Below are 21,412 nucleotides of genomic sequence, written 5' to 3'. Positions count from 1 at the left end.
GAATTGTGGGTGGGGAGAGTGCATGTACAGTTCTCTCTCCACCTTCAATACCATGACTTAGGTGCCCTTGAGCAAGGCATCGAACCCCCAACTGCTCCCCGGGCGCCGCAGCATAAATGGCTGCCCACTGCTCCGGGTGTGTGCTCACAGTGTGTGTGTGTGTTCACTGCTCTGTGTGTGTGCATTTCGGATGGGTTAAATGCAGAGCACAAATTCTGAGTATGGGTCACCATACTTGGCTGAATGTCACTTCACTAATGGTTAAACGAAAAATATTGAATAGTGCAGAAGTTGTAACTTAGTGCTATATAGTGTTATAACATGCACATATCTGATCACAGGCTATCAAGTCCTGCCGTAGTTTTCCTACCAGCCACACATGTATGTGGGCCAAAGAGATTGCTCTGCCTGGTCAAGTCTGATCCTCGGCTGGTGTGGATTATGATTTGATTTCCTGGAATTTGATTTCTCTACAGTGAAATGCAAGCAGATTCCTCCACAATCTATAGCTATACATAAGGAATTAGGGCTGCACGATTAATCCAATGCGATTGTCATGCCTGTCTTGTCAGTATAGTCAATTCTGTGATCAGTACACTGTAAAAAATGATCTGATCAAAAAGTTATGGTAATTTATATATGTCATTAAATCAGACATAAAAAATGTGTTTTGACATTTCAACTCAATTGTTTGAGTTTTCAATCTTCCAATTTAGGTTCATAAGTTACTTCAATGAATCACAAATTCCAGGTGCTTGAATGAACTTGCCATTTTAAATTGAGTGGGGCACAAGTCTTTGGCATGTTGCAGATTGAGGAAAGCTCTTTGCGCATGTGCGGGGAACTACTGACGAAGCCAGGCCTCGAGACGAACAAGTTTACTCGCCAACAAGCAATCAAACTTCAGTCGGACGGATGCCTCTTTTTTCCACCAGACAAGACGAGTCGGGTTGGTGAGAACAAGGTTCTTTGGTAATGAATGTTTGGGGCTTACCCTCCTTGTGAAGGGTGTCAATAATTGTCTTCTGGACAACTGTCAGATCTGCAGTCGATTGTAGTTTAGTTTTGAATAATCGTGCAGCCCTAATAGGGATGTAACAATTCACCCAACTCACAATACAATTCTATTCACAATATGATTTTCTTCCTTTTTGATGTTTTGGTAACACTTTAGAATAATGGTCCGTTAGTTAATGTTAGTTAACTACTTTAGTTAACATGATCAAAGCAAAAACAATCCTTCTACAGCATCTATTAATCTTAGTTGATGTTAATTTCAATATTTACTAATGCATTATTCAAATCAAAAGTTGTGCTTGTTAACATTGGTTAATGCACTGTGAATTAGCATGAACTAACAATGAATAACTGTATTTTCATTAATTCAGTAATAAATGTTTTGTTTATTGTTTGTTCATGATAATTAATGAATTAACTAACATTAATTAATGGACCATTATTCTAAAGTGTTACCAATTTATTTACATTTAAAATAAATTATCAATGGAAAAAGTGTCCTTTTAAAATTTCTTGGAAAAAAATGCTGCACATTTCTTTGTAAAACAGAAATATGTCAAATAACAAAATTGTAATAAAATTTTAAAACAGACCCCAAATCAAATAAATAACAAAAATAAAATATTAATAAAACTATCTAAGGCTTTGTCTGCAATCTTTCCATTTAAAATTAGAGATAACCACTGTATTTTAATCACAATCTAAACAAAAGATGCTGCATACATGCATCATGAGCATTTTATTATCTAAATTAGATTGTATCATTTTGAAATTTGAAGCACAAACAGAATGGTCTGACTTTAGTCTTGTGAAACTATACTGCTTAATACATATCTGTATTATCATGTTTGTCAATGTTCAACCCTAGCTATACAGCTGTGTGGTTGAAATGAACAAAAACAAATGCCCAATAAAACATATTGAGGCAGGTTTATAAATGTGAGATAACATTGTTGTGTAACTATGTTTGTGGTACTTGTAACACTATGCCTCACTTGAAGGTGCATTTTAGAATACTTTAAAAAGTATATATAATACTTTAATAATACTTTAAAGGAATATACTTACAGTAAGTGCAAAATTAAGTTTTCAGACTTAATGTTTGTTGCAACTAGACAAAGATGTATTAGTTTGATTTGTGTAATCTGCATGACTCATGAATTGTACATTCCTGACATTACTTTGACAAAAATAGAAACATGGCGTTCATCTTAGAGTAGGGAGACTTGAAAGTAGTATTTTCTCTTAAAATACACTCCAGTCATCTTGATGAATTTGCAATGAATACATGAAGTATGTGATTTTAACTAAAACAGACATTTAGGTTAAATAGACTTTACAGAGCATAGTTTCTGTTTGCTCTAATTGTAGCACTCAGCTCTGGCTTTTATAGACATGCATTACATCATGAGTTCACAGTGTGTTCACTTATTTCTAGAAGTATTCCTTTGTCTCTTTCTTTTTCTGTGACATGAATAGATTGCAGGCTTATCAAGTTGTCTTAATAAGGGAAGTGAGGTGGAAAGAGAAAGAGAAACAAGGCTGGGGAACGTAGAGAGATGAACAGATGTTTCTTATAATGAGAGGCTGTTCTTACCCTCTGACAAACAAACGTCTTCATCTCCACAACACTGATCTTCACTAACGCTCCACTGTGACTAATGTTCAACCTTTTCAGCAAGAGTTTTTCATGTTTTTTAAAGAAGTCTCTTACGTTTAGGGTCCAATTCTCACTATTAAATATGAGCATGCATATTACTAGCATACTGGTTGTTTATTAGTACTTATAAAGCACACATTAATGTCTTATTCTGCATGACAATATTCTAGATCCCTTAATCCAACCAATGCATAAACTTACCTACTACATTACTGACTATTAATTGGCAGCAAATTAGGAGTTTATTGAGGCAAAAGTTGTAGTTAATAGTGAGTTAATAGTTAGAATTGGTCCCCTAAAGTAAAATGTGACATGTTTCGGTAAACTACACCAAATAAAATATTATTTTAATAATTAATAATTATTTTATAGTAAACTGTTCAAATCAGATTGGATTAGTCATATTCAAAGCAGCTGTAAAATGACTATAAACACACACATATGTGACCCTGGACCACAAAACCAGTCAATTTTGCGAAATTGAGATTTATACATTACCTGAAAGTTGAATAATAATCTTTCCATTGATGTATGGTTTGTTAGGATCAGACAATATTTGGCCGAGATACAACTATTTGAAAATCTGGAATCTGAGGGTGCAAAAAAAAATCGAAATATTGAGAAAATCACCTTTAAAGTTGTTCAAATGAATTCTTAGCGGTGCATATAAGCAATGCATAGCAATTTTTTGTTTACCATCATTGTCATTATCTCAAAAGGCATCTTTGAATAGAGAGCTTGGTGGAGGAAGAGACAGAAGAGGCGAAGTGAAATGAGAAGGAGAGAAGTAACGGTGTGAGAGTAGGAGGCTGATTTCATGCTTTAGCTACAGAGCATCTTCTCAGGCTAATCAACAGACTACTGCGGCACAACAAATCATCCGAAACCAGAGAACCAGCGAGGGAGGGCTGAGAGGAAGATGAGGGGGAATAAGGTGCAGAGAAATCCAGTGAAAAACAGAGCAGAGTGAGAGAGAGAGAGAGAAGAGCTCAACATTACCACCCACTCACCATCATTTACTCACTTACCCGCCTTGCTCTCTTAAAGGGACAGTTCTCTCAAAAATAAAGTATTCTGTCATCATTTACTCACCCTCATCATGTCGTTACAGACCTGTTAGTTTCTTACTTCTGCTGAACAGAAAAAAAAAGGGATTTTGAAGAACGTTAGGAACCAAACAGTTGACAGTAGTCATTGACTACTATAGTATGGAGGGAAAAAATGAATAAATAAAATGGAAGTCAATGGCTTCCGCCAAGTCTTTGGTTACCAACATTCTTTAAAATATCATCTTTTGTGTGTGAAAGAACCAGTGGTCGACCTGAAAAGAAAGAAAGTAAACACTGTAACCAACAGGGCACTCAGTATTCTGGGAAGTTTGTGTGCATTGGGAATCATATTTTTTAAATAAACCCAGAGTAACCCTCATTTTACACACAGAGAAAATCACATGAATATGACAGTGGGCAATATATGCATATAGCGCAGCATAATTTGAAATCACGAGTTTAAAGTTTAAAGCATTCAATTCACATGGACTGTCCAATCCGCAGAGAACACATTGGCCAAACAGAAAAACCTATCGGCCGATGTTGATATTTTAAAAATGCCAAATATCGCCCGATATATCGGCCTTGGTGATCGCTAGAAAGAATATTAAACTCATAGAAATGCACATTGAATTCTGTAAAGAAAGTGAGCCAGAAGGTTTAAAATCGAAAGCATGAAGATAATGTTTTATTAATGCGCTTACATGAATTCTTAAGTAAATGAGTGTTCTTTGAGGACGGCTTTTCCAGGTGGATGAATGCCTGGTTATGTGTAACTAACATAATTCCTGTGGGTGGTGTTTGCATATCCTTACGTTATGCATGGATACTAAGTGGAAGTTAGCGAGTTTACTCTTTTAGCTGTTTATAATTTTATCAAAGCAGTCTCATGTAATGTTTTAATATGTTTATACTTTTGAAATGTCTGATGGTTTTAAATGTTTCTTTTATTGATTCCTGTAGATGTATTTACTGTAAATGCGATTCCCATTCATTTGCATACGCTGAGGGACACAATAAAATAACTGTGATAACTAGCATGTCATGTGCTTCTCAACTGGTGGCTCAATAAGTGCAAAATATTTAATTTCTGAAGACATTTAGAGACCAAAATTTATTTTGGACATGTGCAGTTCTTCCCTTGTGAGAAATAAGTGTGCTTAATTGTATTGAATGTGCACTTGTTGTGTATTTTAAAAAAGTATATATATATATATATATATATATATATATATATATAACTGTAGTTTCCAATTATGTAATATTAGTTGAATTGAAGGCCACTTAAAGAAAAACATTTTGATGACTAGGTTTCTTAAGCTTAACACTTAAGTACACTTGCAAAAAGTTGCATTTGTAATAATGTACATTAAAAGTGTTGCTTTAAAGTACTTTATAAATCATTACGTTTTAATAATCTCTTGCCATGTGTTAACAAGCATGTGTAAACTAAAGTACTTATGATTTTATAGTTTATTGATATATATTTTTTATATTATCATCGTGTTGATAGTACATTTAATTACTTTAATAACTTCATAAATGTGTCACAGTGTCTGGGTTGTGTTCCCTGGGTATCCACTAGGTGTCCTCATTTCCAACGGTGTTTATCATATTATCACTTCCTGTCTCCTTATTTGGTCACCTTCCTCCTTGTTTAGTTATTTGATTGTTCCCTACCTGTCTCCGGTTTCCCCATTATCCGTTTGTGTATTTATACCTGGTCTGTCTGAGTCTTTGTCACGGAGTCCTAGTCGTATGCGTGATACTTCCCTGAGTCTGCTTTCTGTATGTTCTTGTTCTTGTTCTTGTTCTTGTTCGTGTTATGTTTATTGGATATTCTGGTTTTGACCCTGCCTGGACTGTTTCCCCTTTTGGATTTGCCCTTGTAATAAATCTCACACCTGCAATTGGATCTCTCCTGTGTTTCTTGTATCACCGTACGTGACAAAATGTGTAATTGTAAATATATTTAAATACATGACATACAAGTTTCAATAGAAATGTAATTAAAGTGCAATTTCGTTTTAGTATCATGATTGTCAGTACAATCAGCAGTACACTTTAACCATATTTAAAGACGATATAAGTAATTATGAGTCCTGCTTAAGTGGGTCAAAAAAGCACTCTTAAGTTCAAATAATTGCATTTAATGTGAATAAATATAAACCATTATGCATTTTATTTGTGCATTTACAGTAAGTACTTTACAGTAAAGCACTATTCTAAAAGTATGCTAAAGTGTATTTCTTTTTTATGAGGGTTGGCGAAAAGTTCAACGTTTGAATTTGGCAATATTTGATACCTGGTTCACCTCTTGTAACATAGGTTCCTGAAACAAATTACTGAAATATAAATTAGTTTAAAAATAGGCTTTAATATTAAACTGACACCTCAGTGCTCTTCACTGTAATCTCACCCACTTTCCAGTCCACTTCTGTAATCTAGGTTTTTTTAGGCTTAAAGTAATTTCATTCTCTGCTAATGCACTAATGCACACATTTCACATCTATTACTGACCTATCAGGAAGACAATACGGTAGCACTTTATTTTACGGTTACAACTATGAATTGCTTATTAGCATGCACATTACTAGAATATTAGCCATTTATTAGTGGTAATTAAGCAAATATTAATGCCTTATTTTACATGACTTTATTCTACATCCCTAATCCTACCCAATACCTAAACTACCCTAGTCACCATTTATTATTTATTGGCTCTGACAATTACGTAATGGCTTGTAAAACAAGAATGATTATGAATTAAGAATTTGGTCCCATTACCTATTTATTTTTAATTTTTTTTTTCATTTTATTGTAATCATGGCCAGGATTTAACTATATTAACAATTTACTTAGTTTAGAATCATTACCACAGATAGATAAAAGGATGGAACAAATTTACTAAATGTCCATAAATTAACTATGTCCACAAATAATAATTCAGACAAAAAATAAAAATGAATGAATATTTACTCTGATGAGTTTGTTTCTTCATCAGATTTGGAGAAATGTAAGGAAGCAATGGATGCTCTGCAGTGAATGGGTGCCGTCAAAATGAGAGTCTAAACAGCTGATAAAAACATCTCAATATTCCACAACACAACTTCAAATGATGACAAAAGCTGAAACATCCATCATTAATTGTTCAGCAAATTATAATTTTTGGTAAAACTGTTCCTTTAAACTATTGCTTCTATTTAACTTTATTAAAACAAGTGAACAAATGGGTATAACATACCACATGTGCCATATGAACTATGCAGGGGTGTGTTAGTTGTAATAGAATGGTGTTTTTGAAAGTATACCATGATTTTAATGCTGTGCTAAACTTTGATGTAACTTAAAAGCATTTTAAGCACCATGACCTTTGAATATGTTCATAAAAGTGTACCATATATCAAAATACCATAGGATTATCTGGTACCCCACAGTATTATATACTTTACTACATTACTTTGTATCATTTCTATTTCTATTTCATATGATAATTAATAGCATTTTAGCCTTGTGAAAAAGCATACTTTCAAAAAGAGCACTTATTAAAGAAACGGTATACTTTAAAAGAACGTACTTAAGTGTGAACTGAACGTAATATTTTTAGACACAATTGCATGTGACATACAAATAAATGAGAATGTATTATAGTCAAAAACTATATGAAACACAGTTAGTACTTTTAACTCACTTACATAAGTACATCGTTTATATGCTATTTTTTTATTATTATAATTGTCTTTAAAATATGGTTAAAGTCCACTGCTGAATGTACTGAGATGCATTTCTGGTAACCTAAATATACCTTAATGACATTTCTAATTGCTTGTCATTTATTATTTGTGATTACACGTTTGTAACAATCAAGTTGCAATGTAGTAAATTTACATATTAAATATAATATCAAATTAGTTCAACTTACTTGACAAAAGATTATTAAAACTTGATTTAAAATTTCTGTTAAAAAAATTATCTTAATTAAATGGTCTTAATTTTTTAAAGGGTATTTAAGTGTTTAGAAACTGTCATGAAAATGAACTGTCTTTTAAGCTTTTAAAAAGCTAAGATGCTTCATTTGAACAACTTTAAAGGCGATTTTCTCAATATTTAGATTTTTTTTAAATGCACCCTCAGATTCCAGATTTTCAAATAGTTGTATCTCAGACAAATATTGTCCAATCCTAATAAATCAATGGAAATATGATATTTCCAAAATATTTCCAAATATAAATATTATGTTGAATCAAATAAAATATTTCTCCCTAAAGCTACTTGATACTTTAAGGATGCGTATGTGTATTGGATTGGAGAGCCATAAAAAATGATTGTTTAATTTACATTTTAGATGTTGAGGGTCAGAGCGGCACACACACACACACACACACACACACACACACACACACACACTCCTTCTCCCTGTGGCTGCATGGTAAAGCTCATCTCTCTCAGATGTGTCTCTCCTTTGGCAGTGGAAGCTGTGGGGCAGTGAGCACTTGAATGGGTCTCTGACAGCGTGTGTAGCTGAGTGTGTGTTAATGTGATCATGTGGGCGGCTGCAGAGCCCTGTAATAAAAGGCAGTAGTTTGGAACTGAGCTGAAGGGCATTACTGCTAGCTTGTTTGTGTGTGTGTGTTTGTGTGTGTGTCTCTAATAACATTTATTGGAAAGCAATAGAGGTGCTAGCAAATGTTACAGCTGTAAATTGCTTGTAGTGTGTGTGTGAGTTGTAAAAGAGGGCTGTGCGTGTTGTAGTACAGCTTATCCAGTGGATGTATGTGCTATTTGCTTTTACTTTATTTCAGTGGAAAGACCTGCAAAACTTTCAGACTTGTAAAAAATATTGGCTGTTTTGAATGAAATACTGGTTTACTGCTTAATATTCGTTAATCTGCCTGCTATATAATGTACAGGTACCTTTCAAACGGTATTATGTTACATTGTTGTCACGTAACATTGCATGTTTACTTCAGCAGGAAGGATCTAGGAAATAAAAATGTGCAGTACAATGCAATAGTTTAGAGTCAGTAAGGTTTTTATTTTATTTTTGATTGAAAGAAAATAATTATTTTGTGGATGCATTAAATTGTTCAAAAGTGACATACTGTGTATAATGTTAACGTTAATGTCCACAAATATATTGGGCAGCACAACTGTTTTCAACATTGATAATAATCAGAAATGTTTCTTGAGCAGCAAATATTAGCATGATATCTGAAGATCATGTGACACTGAAGACTGGAGTAATGATGCTGAAAATACAGCCACGCATCATAGAACAAATATTAAAATAGAAAATGGTTATTAATATTGAAAAAAATGCAGCCTTTGTCAGCAGAAGAGACTCCATTAATGTATTCAGAATGCATACTGTAAAGTTGCTTACTGCGCACAGTATGTATCCAGCAAATTAGGTTCAAGAAGTACTGTGGTGTGTTTCAGGACATTATGTGTAATGAGCACTGTGCTGAACATCTCCTCTCTGTTTTCTCCTGCAGGGGAACTCTCCTCCAGTGGTGGTGAATACTGACACACTGGATGGCTCGCCGTATGTAAGTGTTATGCATATTGTAGTCTTCAGATCTAGAAATTATTAGTGGTGCAGACAGGAATGATATCTCAAAAGAAGAATACCCAGACAATGATAATAATAATGCCTTGGCAGCCAGCCACAGTGCCCTTGTTGCAGCTCACCACACAATCACATATCAAGTGTTGGGGTGGTGTTTGTTTTGTTTTTTTCATTCTGGAACAACATTCCTATCCAAAAATAGCCATAACCCACTTAATATAACCCTAATCATAATTAACCCCAAATAACAGACAGGCAATAATATTGTAGAAGTCCCTAACTCTAAACTTGACATTAACTGTAAACTTAACTCAGATCTGATTGATTTAAAGGTTTTTCCAGGATCAACAGGGATTTTGTTCTATTTGGTGAAATCACATTCACACAAGTTTTGAGCAGTCAAGTAACACCTAATATTTTCTTCAGACAATGTGAAAGTCAAGTTGTGCATTCGACCAATAAATGCATTGCTCAAAACTGTATGAATGGAAATCCCACCTTTCAGTTAAAAGAGTTGCTTTCTTTTAATAGCTGAAAAACATTGCCATATTTGCATGTCTATTACTGTATAATACGTGTCTTAACCTGATATCTTAAGGGGACACATTGCATGTGTTGTCTTGTAGGTCAATGGAGCAGAAGGAGAGATTGAATATGAAGAGATTACGTTGGAAAGGGTAAATCTTCCAAACAAATACAGTACTGTATTTTTTAACATAGCTCTTTCTATGTATTGGTGCAGGTATTTTTAATATGAAGTAATATATTTTGTAAGAGTAAGATTTTACATAACCGTTGTGAAAAAAGAAGTACACTTAATTATATTGAAAGTACACTTCAAATCTTATAAGTATATTTTTCCAAATCTGTACTTGCAAATGATATAATATGAATTAGATAAGGCCACTAATGTAAAGAGACACTTTGATGGCTGTTTCTTAGTAGACCTTTAAAAAGTGCACTTCCTAATACTGACAAGTTAAAAAGGTTTACTTTAAAGTACATTTTAAATCATGATGTTTTAATAAGCTTTTGTTGATTGTTTTGATGAAGCATACTTATCTTGATACATTGACTAACATACTTAAGTACTTGATTATAATTTGTTTATAAGCTAATTTAACTTTAGTGTGCTATTCAGAATGACATTTCAAATAAATTTTAAATGTATTAAATTTCAGCTTCACTTTAGATGTGCAATCACAAATACATTTAAATACATGGCATACAAGTTTCAATATAAATGACATGAAAGTATGTTTTATTTTACAATAAAAAAACTTTCCAGTACATTCAGAAGTACACTTTAACTAATAATAAAAAATAATTATGAAATTGCATATAAAGATGTACTTTCAAAAAGAAACACCACACACGACCCTCGCTGAGATAACACACACCATCACTCGGAACACACCGAGAGGAGAAACACTACACGACCCTCGCTGAGATAACACACACCATCACTCGGAACACACCGAGAGGAGAAAAACCACACACAACCCTCGCTGAGATAACACACACCGTCACTCAGAACACACCGAGAGGAGAAACACCACACACGACCCTCGCTGAGATAACACACACCGTCACTCAGAACACACCGAGAGGAGAAACACTACACGACCCTCGCTGAGATAACACACACCATCACTCGGAACACACCGAGAGGAGAAAAACCACACACAACCCTCGCTGAGATAACACACACCGTCACTCAGAACACACCGAGAAGAGAAACACCACACACAACCCTCGCTGAGATAAAACACCGTCACTCAGAACACACCGAGAGGAGAAACACCACACACGACCCTCGCTGAGATAACACACACCGTCACTCAGAACACACCGAGAGGAGAAACACTACACGACCCTCGCTGAGATAACACACACCGTCACTCGGAACTCACCGAGAGGAGAAACACTACACGCAACCCTCACTGAGATAACACACACCGTCACTCAGAACAGACAGAGAGGAGAAACACTACACACACAACCCTCTCTGAGATAACACACACCGTCACTCGGAGCAGACCAAGAGGAGAAAAACCACACACAACCCTCGCTGAGATAACACACACCGTCACTCAGAACACACCGAGAGGAGAAACACTACACGACCCTCGCTGAGATAACACACACCGTCACTCAGAACACACCGAGAGGAAAAACACTACACGACCCTCGCTGAGATAAAACACACCATCACTCGGAACACACCGAGAGGAAAAACACTACACGACCCTCGCTGAGATAACACACACCGTCACTCAGAACACACCGAGAGGAAAAACACTACACGACCCTCGCTGAGATAACACACTCCGTCACTCGGAACACACCGAAAGGAAAAACACCACACACGACCCTCGCTGAGATAACACACACCGTCACTCAGAACACACCGAGAGGAAAAACACCACACGCAACCCTCGCTGAGATAACACACTCCGTCACTCAGAACACACCGAGAGGAAAAACACCACACGCAACCCTCGCTGAGATAACACACTCCGTCACTCGGAACACACCGAAAGGAAAAACACCACACACGACCCTCGCTGAGATAACACACACCGTCACTCAGAACACACCGAGAGGAGAAACACCACACACGACCCTCGCTGAGATAACACACACCGTCACTCAGAACACACCGAGAGGAGAAACACCACACACAACCCTCGCTGAGATAACACACACCATCACTCAGAACACACAGAGGAAAAACACCACACACAACCCTCGCTGAGATAACACACCGTCACGCAGAACACACAGAGGAAAAACACCACACACAACCCTCGCTGAGATAACACACACCGTAACTCGAAACACACCAAGAGGAGAAACACCACACACAACCCTCGCTGAGATAACACACACCATCACTCAGAACACACCGAGAGGAGAAACACTACACACAACCCTCAGTGAGATAACACACACCGTAACTCAGAACACACCGAGAGGAGAAACACCACACGCAACCCTCGCAGAGTTAACACCGACAGGAGAAACACTACACACAACCCTCACTGAGATAACACACACCGTCACTCAGAACACACCGAGAGGAGAAACACCACACACAACCCTCACTGAGATAACACACACCGTCACTCAGAACACACCGAGAGGAGAAACACCACACACAACCCTCACTGAGATAACACACACCGTCACTCAGAACACACTGAGAGGAGAAACACTACACACAACCCTCACTGAGATAACACACACGTCACTCAGAACACACTGAGAGGAAAAACACCACACGCAAACCTCAGTGAGATAACACACACCGTCACTCAGAACACACCGAGAGGAGAAACACCACACGCAACCCTCAGTGAGATAACACACACCGTCACTCGAAACACACCGAGAGGAGAAACACCACACGCAACCCTCGCTGAGATAACACACACCGTCACTCGAAACACACCGAGAGGAAAAACACCACACGCAACCCTCAGTGAGATAACACACACGTCACTCAGAACACACCGAGAGGAAAAACACCACACGCAACCCTCAGTGAGATAACACACACGTCACTCAGAACACACCGAGAGGAGTAACACCACACGCAACCCTCAGTGAGATAACACACACCGTCACTCAGAACACACCGAGAGGAGAAACACTACACACAACCCTCACTGAGATAACACACACGTCACTCAGAACACACCGAGAGGAGAAACACTACACACAACCCTCACTGAGATAACACACACCGTCACTCAGAACACACCGAGAGGAGAAACACTACACGACCCTCGCTGAGATAACACACACCGTCACTCAGAACACACCGAGAGGAGAAACACTACACACAACCCTCGCTGAGATAACACACACCGTCACTCAGAACACACCGAGAGGAGAAACACTACACGACCCTCGCTGAGATAACACACACCGTCACTCAGAACACACCGAGAGGAGAAACACCACACACAACCCTCGCTGAGATAACACACACCGTCACTCAGAACACACCGAGAGGAGAAACACTACACACAACCCTCGCTGAGATAACACACACCGTCACTCAGAACACACCGAGAGGAGAAACACTACACGACCCTCGCTGAGATAACACACACCGTCACTCAGAACACACCGAGAGGAGAAACACCACACACAACCCTCGCTGAGATAACACACACCGTCACTCAGAACACACTGAGAGGAAAAACACCACACGCAACCCTCGCTGAGATAACACACTCCGTCACTCAGAACACACCGAGAGGAGAAACACTACACACAACCCTCAGTGAGATAACACACACCGTCACTCAGAACACACCGAGAGGAGAAACACTACACGACCCTCGCTGAGATAACACACACCGTCACTCGGAACTCACCGAGAGGAGAAACACTACACGACCCTCGCTGAGATAACACACACCATCACTCAGAACACACAGAGGAAAAACACCACACACAACCCTCGCTGAGATAACACACCGTCACTCAGAACACACAGAGGAAAAACACCACACACAACCCTTGCTGAGATAACACACACCGTAACTCGAAACACACCAAGAGGAGAAACACCACACGCAACCCTCGCTGAGATAACACACACCGTCACTCGAAACACACCGAGAGGAAAAACACCACACGCAACCCTCAGTGAGATAACACACACCGTCACTCGAAACACACCGAGAGGAAAAACACCACACGCAACCCTCAGTGAGATAACACACACGTCACTCAGAACACACCGAGAGGAGAAACACTACACACAACCCTCAGTGAGATAACACACACCGTCACTCAGAACACACCGAGAGGAGAAACACTACACACAACCCTCACTGAGATAACACACACGTCACTCAGAACACACCGAGAGGAGAAACACTACACACAACCCTCAGTGAGATAACACACACGTCACTCAGAACACACCGAGAGTAAAAACACCACACACAACCCTCACTGAGATAACACACACCGTCACTCAGAACACACCGAGAGGAGAAACACCACACACAACCCTCACTGAGATAACACACACACCGTCACTCAGAACACACCGAGAGGAGAAACACTACACACAACTCTCACTGAGATAACACACACCGTCACTCAGAACACACCGAGAGGAAAAACACCACACGCAACCCTCAGTGAGATAACACACACCGTCACTCAGAACACACCGAGAGGAGAAACACTACACACAACCCTCACTGAGATAACACACACGTCACTCAGAACACACCGAGAGTAAGAACACCACACACAACCCTCACTGAGATAACACACACCGTCACTCAGAACACACCGAGAGGAGAAACACTACACACAACCCTCGCTGAGATAACACACTCCGTCACTCAGAACACACCGAGAGGAGAAACACTACACACAACCCTCACTGAGATAACACACACGTCACTCAGAACACACCGAGAGGAGAAACACTACACACAACCCTCACTGAGATAACACACACGTCACTCAGAACACACCGAGAGTAAAAACACCACACACAACCCTCACTGAGATAACACACACCGTCACTCAGAACACACCGAGAGGAGAAACACCACACACAACCCTCACTGAGATAACACACACACCGTCACTCAGAACACACCGAGAGGAGAAACACCACACACAACCCTCACTGAGATAACACACACCGTCACTCAGAACACACCGAGAGGAGAAACACTACACACAACCCTCACTGAGATAACACACACCGTCACTCAGAACACACCGAGAGGAAAAACACCACACGCAACCCTCAGTGAGATAACACACACCGTCACTCAGAACACACCGAGAGGAGAAACACTACACACAACCCTCACTGAGATAACACACACGTCACTCAGAACACACCGAGAGTAAAAACACCACACACAACCCTCACTGAGATAACACACACCGTCACTCAGAACACACCGAGAGGAGAAACACTACACACAACCCTCGCTGAGATAACACACACCGTCACTCAGAACACACCGAGAGGAGAAACACCACACACAACCCTCAGTGAGATAACACACACCGTCACTTGGAACACACCGAGAGGAGAAACACCACACACAACCCTCACTGAGATAACACACACCGTCACTCAGAACACACCGAGAGGAGAAACACTACACACAACCCTCGCTGAGATAACACACACCGTCACTCAGAACACACCGAGAGGAGAAACACTACACACAACCCTCGCTGAGATAACACACACCGTCACTCAGAACACACCGAGAGTAAAAACACTACACACAACCCTCAGTGAGATAACACACACCGTCACTCGGAACACACCGAGAGGAAAAACACTAGCATCAAACACAGAAAATACTCACTTTTCATCTTTACAGTTTGAACAATTTCAGTGACTTCATACAAAGTCATATTTTCTTGAAAGAAAAGAGTGACATTCTTTCACATTATTTATTTACATTTTTAGAACATAATTCTTTAAGGTAAATGAAAATTAGCAGTTTGCTTCAATAGTCTGCAGTTATTTACAGAATTACAGTAATGAGAAAAAAAGGTAGAAACTAAAAGTACATATTGTAATTCGTAATACATACTGAAAATAATTTTCAGGGCTAATCCTGAAATTGCAATCAGCAGTGTTTGAAATCTATTCTGTTTTGAATGTGTGGCTCACAGTTTTGACAGCAGTGTGTTAGCATTTGAACAAAGTGCTGTAAATCCACAGTGTTGTGCAGGTTGTGGTTAAAGTCGTGGGATAAGTGTGTAGAGTTTTGAAAACTGTGTTCAAGCAATGAAAAACGAACTAGAGTTTGGTCCACATGAACTGTTGCTAGTGCAGACTGTAGTTAGAGTTTTGCACATGTGACTCCAGTTGTGCTCACTGTCGTTTAGCAATAAAAAAAAACTGTAAGTGTCTGAAAACATTAGATTCAAGTCACACTTAACAAGACATTTCTGAATATAATTATTAAGTATATTAAGCATATTATTTCCATACTGTTCTTTTTCACAATGGATTCTATCAATAAATTACATGTTTCAATGTTAATAAATTGCATTTGTCATCTAAAGCTAATTGAATGCATGTGAGTATATGTTGGCACCTGTAACTTCAGTGTATGTAAGTGTGTGTGTGTGTGTGTGTGCGTGTAGGGGAACTCTGGGCTAGGCTTCAGTATCGCCGGAGGGACTGATAACCCTCATGTGGGAGACGACCCCAGCATCTTCATCACTAAGATCATTCCTGGAGGAGCTGCGGCACAAGACGGGAGACTCAGGTGACTGAATATACAGTCACCCAAAAAGTATTTAGGCGCTTAAGTGATGTTTACAAATGTATGAAAGTCATAGCATTAGTGTAACATTAATTTATATATATACATTAGAAAACGTTTGAAATATACCTTTCTTTGAAATTAATGCCACTTATCTAACACAATGACATTCATATATTATAATTGTGAGGACTTTGCAATGAATCTTGATTTACATGATTCTCTTGATTTATTAAGCATGATCATCTGTGATATTTCTTGCAATGGTAACAGGCCTCCACAAGCCTTACATGGTTGTGGTTGCCAGATGTCAAGACTTTAAATCCCCCAATCAGAGCTTTTTTTCTTTAAAAAACACATGGACACATTTTATGCCTAGCGGTTTACTTAATCTTCCCAATCTGGCAACCGCACATGCTCTCTCCACATTAGGGAAAAAGCCTATTAAAATATAAAATGCTCAAATAAAAGTGTAATACAGCCAGTCTGTTTCTTTTTACAGTCATCTGTGCTGTTTGCCGCAACTAAATCTGTGCAATCTTATGTGAAAGTGAAATAATTCTGATGAAATGTAAAAAATAAAATAAAATAAGAACAATAATTGTGACTATATTTTGGAATTGTGATGATATTTTTCTCCGCGCAAAATAACCGTGATCCGTTTATAGACTTAATTTTCCAGTCACTGTATGCGTACTGTATATGCTCACATTTATAATCACATGCTCAAAGTTAACTGTCTCAGTGGATGTACTCGTGATGCATTCATAATGGGACCAGCTGGGGTTCCTGCTAACAAACCCCAGAGCTTTCCAGGACATCCACACACACACATACAGAACGCAGACAGAAATAGCACAGAAAGAAAGAAAAAGAGACAGATTTCTGTCATTATCTCCTCACCGTGATGTTGTTCCAAAGTCGGATCTTTTCACTGAACCAATTATCAGTGCAGTCTGAGTGAAAGAGCTCATCGGAGGAGAAGAGAATAATGACTCGTTTCGATCTGTTCATCAAAGTCATACAGGTTTATAGTGACATGTTGGTTAGTTAATGATGAGAGAACCATTGGCTTTAACCCCTCAGAGTCAAACTGTCGATGCTGATGGACTGTCAGCTGTTTAATGCTGTCCTCTGCTCTTCTCTTCTCTTGTCTGCAGACAGTAGGGCTTCATTACTTTTGTAGTGCTGGGACCAAATGGACTGTAGTCCAGAAAGACAAGAGCATTTATCTTTTCTGCACAGTGTGATTTCACTGGAGAATGAGAGTACTCTCTGTTTCAGAGTTCATCTAATACTTTGTGCACCTTCATTGGAGCTTTTTCAAAATAATAATCTGGATCCTTCAATTCTGTCTAATTTCAGACCTATTTCTAAACCCCTTTTATCGCTGTACATCATCTTCTGTTTCATACAGTTGACTTTTGACAAACATGATACCGGGCAACAACTCACTGCATGATGTAGCCTATAAAATGCAGTTATTTGCCCCTAAAATTCAAGATATTGTCGCATTTTCTATATTTATATCATATGATAAGCGATAGCACATGAGCAGCGAGAGCAATATCACACAAATGTTGTTTTTGTCCTGAACAGCAAGAGTGCAAATGTGATTTTAAACAACAGTTCAGTAAATAAGTTAATTTTAAATATATGTGTCCCTGGAGCACAAAACCAGTCTTAAGTCTCTGGGGTATATTTGTAGCAATAGCCAACAATACATTTTATGGGTCAAAATGAAAAAGAGAGACAGTTTAATGATTAAATATCTGTACACTTATTTACTTATAATTTGCACTTACAATATCATATGCACATAACATCTTTTGTATCTTAAGTTGTACATCAGTGTTGCCAGATGTTGCCAGAAACTTAAGGGAAAAAAGGGAAAAATGTCATTTTTAAATTTTTAAATTTTTAAACGTGCACAAACTACTAGCTACTACTAAATATTGTAGAAACATAATTTTCTGTAAAGTTGCTTTGTAACGATTTGTATTGTAAAAAGCGCTATACAAATAAACTTGAATTGAATTGAATTGAATTAAATTCAAAATTTGTGACAGCTGTCAGTTCAAAAGGTTTATTTATGGCTGAGCGCCGGCAGATGTTGCCTTAATAACTTATTTCCATCTCTCTCTCTCTCTCTCTCTGTTCTAGAGTAAATGACAGCATCCTCTTCGTGAATGACGTGGATGTTCGGGAGGTGACCCACAGTCAGGCGGTGGAGGCGCTCAAGGAGGCGGGCGCTATCGTCAGACTCTATGTATTACGCAGGAAACCCGTCGCTGAGAAAGTCACTGAACTCAAGCTCATCAAAGGTCCAAAAGGTGCACACTCGCTGACCAGATGACCTAGGCTCTGTTTATCATTTAGAAGTATTCATTGACCAGATGCTTTCATCCAAAGTGACTTACACATGCAGAATACATCAAAGTGATTCATCACAGTGACTTATACACCTGCCTTGGGCTACAAGGTTGTTAATCAGTGGAATGTGCTTTCGTTGAAGCCATTTGTTTGCATTATTTCAACACTAGTGGAACACTTGTGGCTAAAAACTACACTACCCAAGATGCTTTGCAGAAGGCTCCACCAATGAGCAAACTGGGAAGGCTAGTCTCTTGAAGCGCTGTGAATGATGTGATCAAGCAGGTTCTCATTTTATATTACATTTTATAATTGTTTTTCATTTGATTATGTCATTTGCAAAGCTTTATGGAAGACCTGTTAAAGTCTGTTCCCACCAAGAATGACAATTATCAATATAAATATAATGGTAATTATGTGCCCACATTGACACAAAATAAAGTTCTGTTCCATAGAAACACACGCTACAGTTTCACGTTTGCACATTGAATGCCTGCGCTCTTTAAAGGCATAGTTCCACAAAAAGATGAAAGTTCTGTCATCATTTCCCCACCCTCCACTCTCCCAGACCCCTATGAGCTTCTTCATTGCTGTTGAGCACGAAATAAGATGTTTTGAAGAATGTTGGGATCCAAACAGTTGACGGTAGCCATTGACTTCCACAGTACTTTTTATTTTTTGCACAATATGGAAGTCAATGGTTACTATGAACCGTTTTTTTTTTTCAGAAAAGCATCCAAATTGCATTTTTTTTTTTTCAAATACTGAAGAATTGAGAGCTGTGTTTGTGAAGAGAGATGTCACTCCTGTTGTTTGTGTCTCAGGGCTAGGTTTTAGTATAGCGGGTGGTGTGGGGAACCAGCACATCCCTGGAGACAACAGCATTTATGTCACAAAGATCATCGAAGGAGGAGCGGCTCATAAGGACGGACGACTACAGATCGGTGATAAGATCCTGGCGGTAAGCTGAGGACTGGCATGTGTAAAGATTAGACTGGAGATTTATGGATTAGACTCTTAAATGGCGCCACCTGCCGCACACAGGAGGAACTACAGGCATTGATCTGATTTAGCCTTCACTTTGATTTACATGCATCCTTGAATATATTCTCTTTTGTTTGTTGCCACTAGTGATGCAGAAATTGCACACTGCAACTTTAAACACAACTTTAAAAGTAGAAAGTAACTGTCCATAAAGCACAGTTCTTACATTTCTGTTTTTAATTTCATAATTACTTCTATTCTCGTTGCAGCCGAATGTACTGAAAAACAGCTATGGTAAACAAAAATACTCTTTAAAGTCAACCTTTAGTTCATGCATTTAAATATTTGAAGCTGTACATTTGTAATGGTGAAGTTGCAATTTAGCAGTGTTATTTTATTAGATATTATTACAGTTTTTACTGTATTAATACTTTGAATAAGTTTTATATTAGCTGTTTTTATTTCAATTTGTTAAGGTTTTGGTAATTTCATTGTGTGTTTTTGCATTTTTATAGTTTTGATTTGTTTGTTTGTTTATTTCTATGACGTTTCACTTTCAGTTAAACCTTTATTTGTTTATTATTGTTTATATTAAGTTACAAAATAATTTTTAATGGTTTTAGTTTTAGTTTCTGTTTTAGATTTAGTTAACTAATAACTCTATTATATAATATTAACTTTAAATGTAATATTAAAACAACACACTACAGTTAAAATAATAGTCAAGAATTTGCATGTACATCAAAATAAGTGTGCACTTAAAAGCACATTATGATATAGAATGTACTTTAAATTTAAACTTTTCATTTGACATCACATTTTTTTTAAATGTACTTAAGTGTGTTAAGAAACAGTCATGAAGGTGAACTTAAATGGCATTTTAATTCATTAATCTTATATTATCTGCAAGTCAATTTTTTATTATTGTTATACTTTTAAGATCTGAGTACACTACATGTGCACAAGTGCAGTTCTTTTTCACGAGGGACATGCATCCCATAACGTCAATCTCTGCATCTGCAGGTGAATAATGTGTGTTTGGAGGACGTGATGCATGAAGACGCGGTGGGCACGCTGAAGAACACAGCAGAGGTGGTCTACCTCAGAGTGGCCAAGCCAAACAACCTGTACCTTACCAGCAGCTACAACCCTCCAGACCTCACCAGCAGTGAGTACACCGCTGCTTCACAGCCTGCACACTAGCTTTACAGTGCACAGTCCTCGCTAAAACCTGTGTCTGTCTGTGTCTGTGTCTGTGTCTGTGTGTGTGTGTCTGTGTGTTCACCCTTCAGCGTACTCTCCGCATCTGGACACGGACATCGGACATCCTAACTTCCTGGCCTCGGATTACCCACAAGCCCTCACTCCCACCTCACCAAGCCGCTTTTCTCCAGTGCTGCATGGCTTGATGGGAGATGATGACTTACCCAGGTAATGAAGCTCATGACTCAGCAGTTCCTGCACAATCCATGGGCTC

General features: G+C 38.3%; 1 protein-coding gene across 4 annotated transcripts in view; it reads left to right on the top strand.

The window, feature by feature from the left end:
- LOC132132229 (disks large homolog 4-like) overlaps positions 1-21,412 on the top strand; it is a 138,581-nt gene that overhangs the window by 99,930 nt on the left and 17,239 nt on the right. For all 4 annotated transcript variants that reach the window (XM_059544586.1, XM_059544577.1, XM_059544568.1 and 1 more), the window contains 7 exons: positions 9,222-9,275; positions 9,922-9,972; positions 16,457-16,581; positions 18,742-18,911; positions 19,776-19,912; positions 20,959-21,103; positions 21,228-21,366. In XM_059544586.1, coding sequence (XP_059400569.1) covers positions 9,222-9,275; positions 9,922-9,972; positions 16,457-16,581; positions 18,742-18,911; positions 19,776-19,912; positions 20,959-21,103; positions 21,228-21,366 — 821 coding nt within the window. The remainder of the gene's footprint in view (positions 1-9,221; positions 9,276-9,921; positions 9,973-16,456; positions 16,582-18,741; positions 18,912-19,775; positions 19,913-20,958; positions 21,104-21,227; positions 21,367-21,412) is intronic.

This window comes from Carassius carassius, chromosome 4 (assembly GCF_963082965.1).
Source record: "Carassius carassius chromosome 4, fCarCar2.1, whole genome shotgun sequence".
In the NCBI taxonomy this organism is placed as follows: Eukaryota; Metazoa; Chordata; class Actinopteri; order Cypriniformes; family Cyprinidae; genus Carassius; species Carassius carassius.
This window is presented reverse-complemented; position numbering and strand designations above follow the sequence as displayed.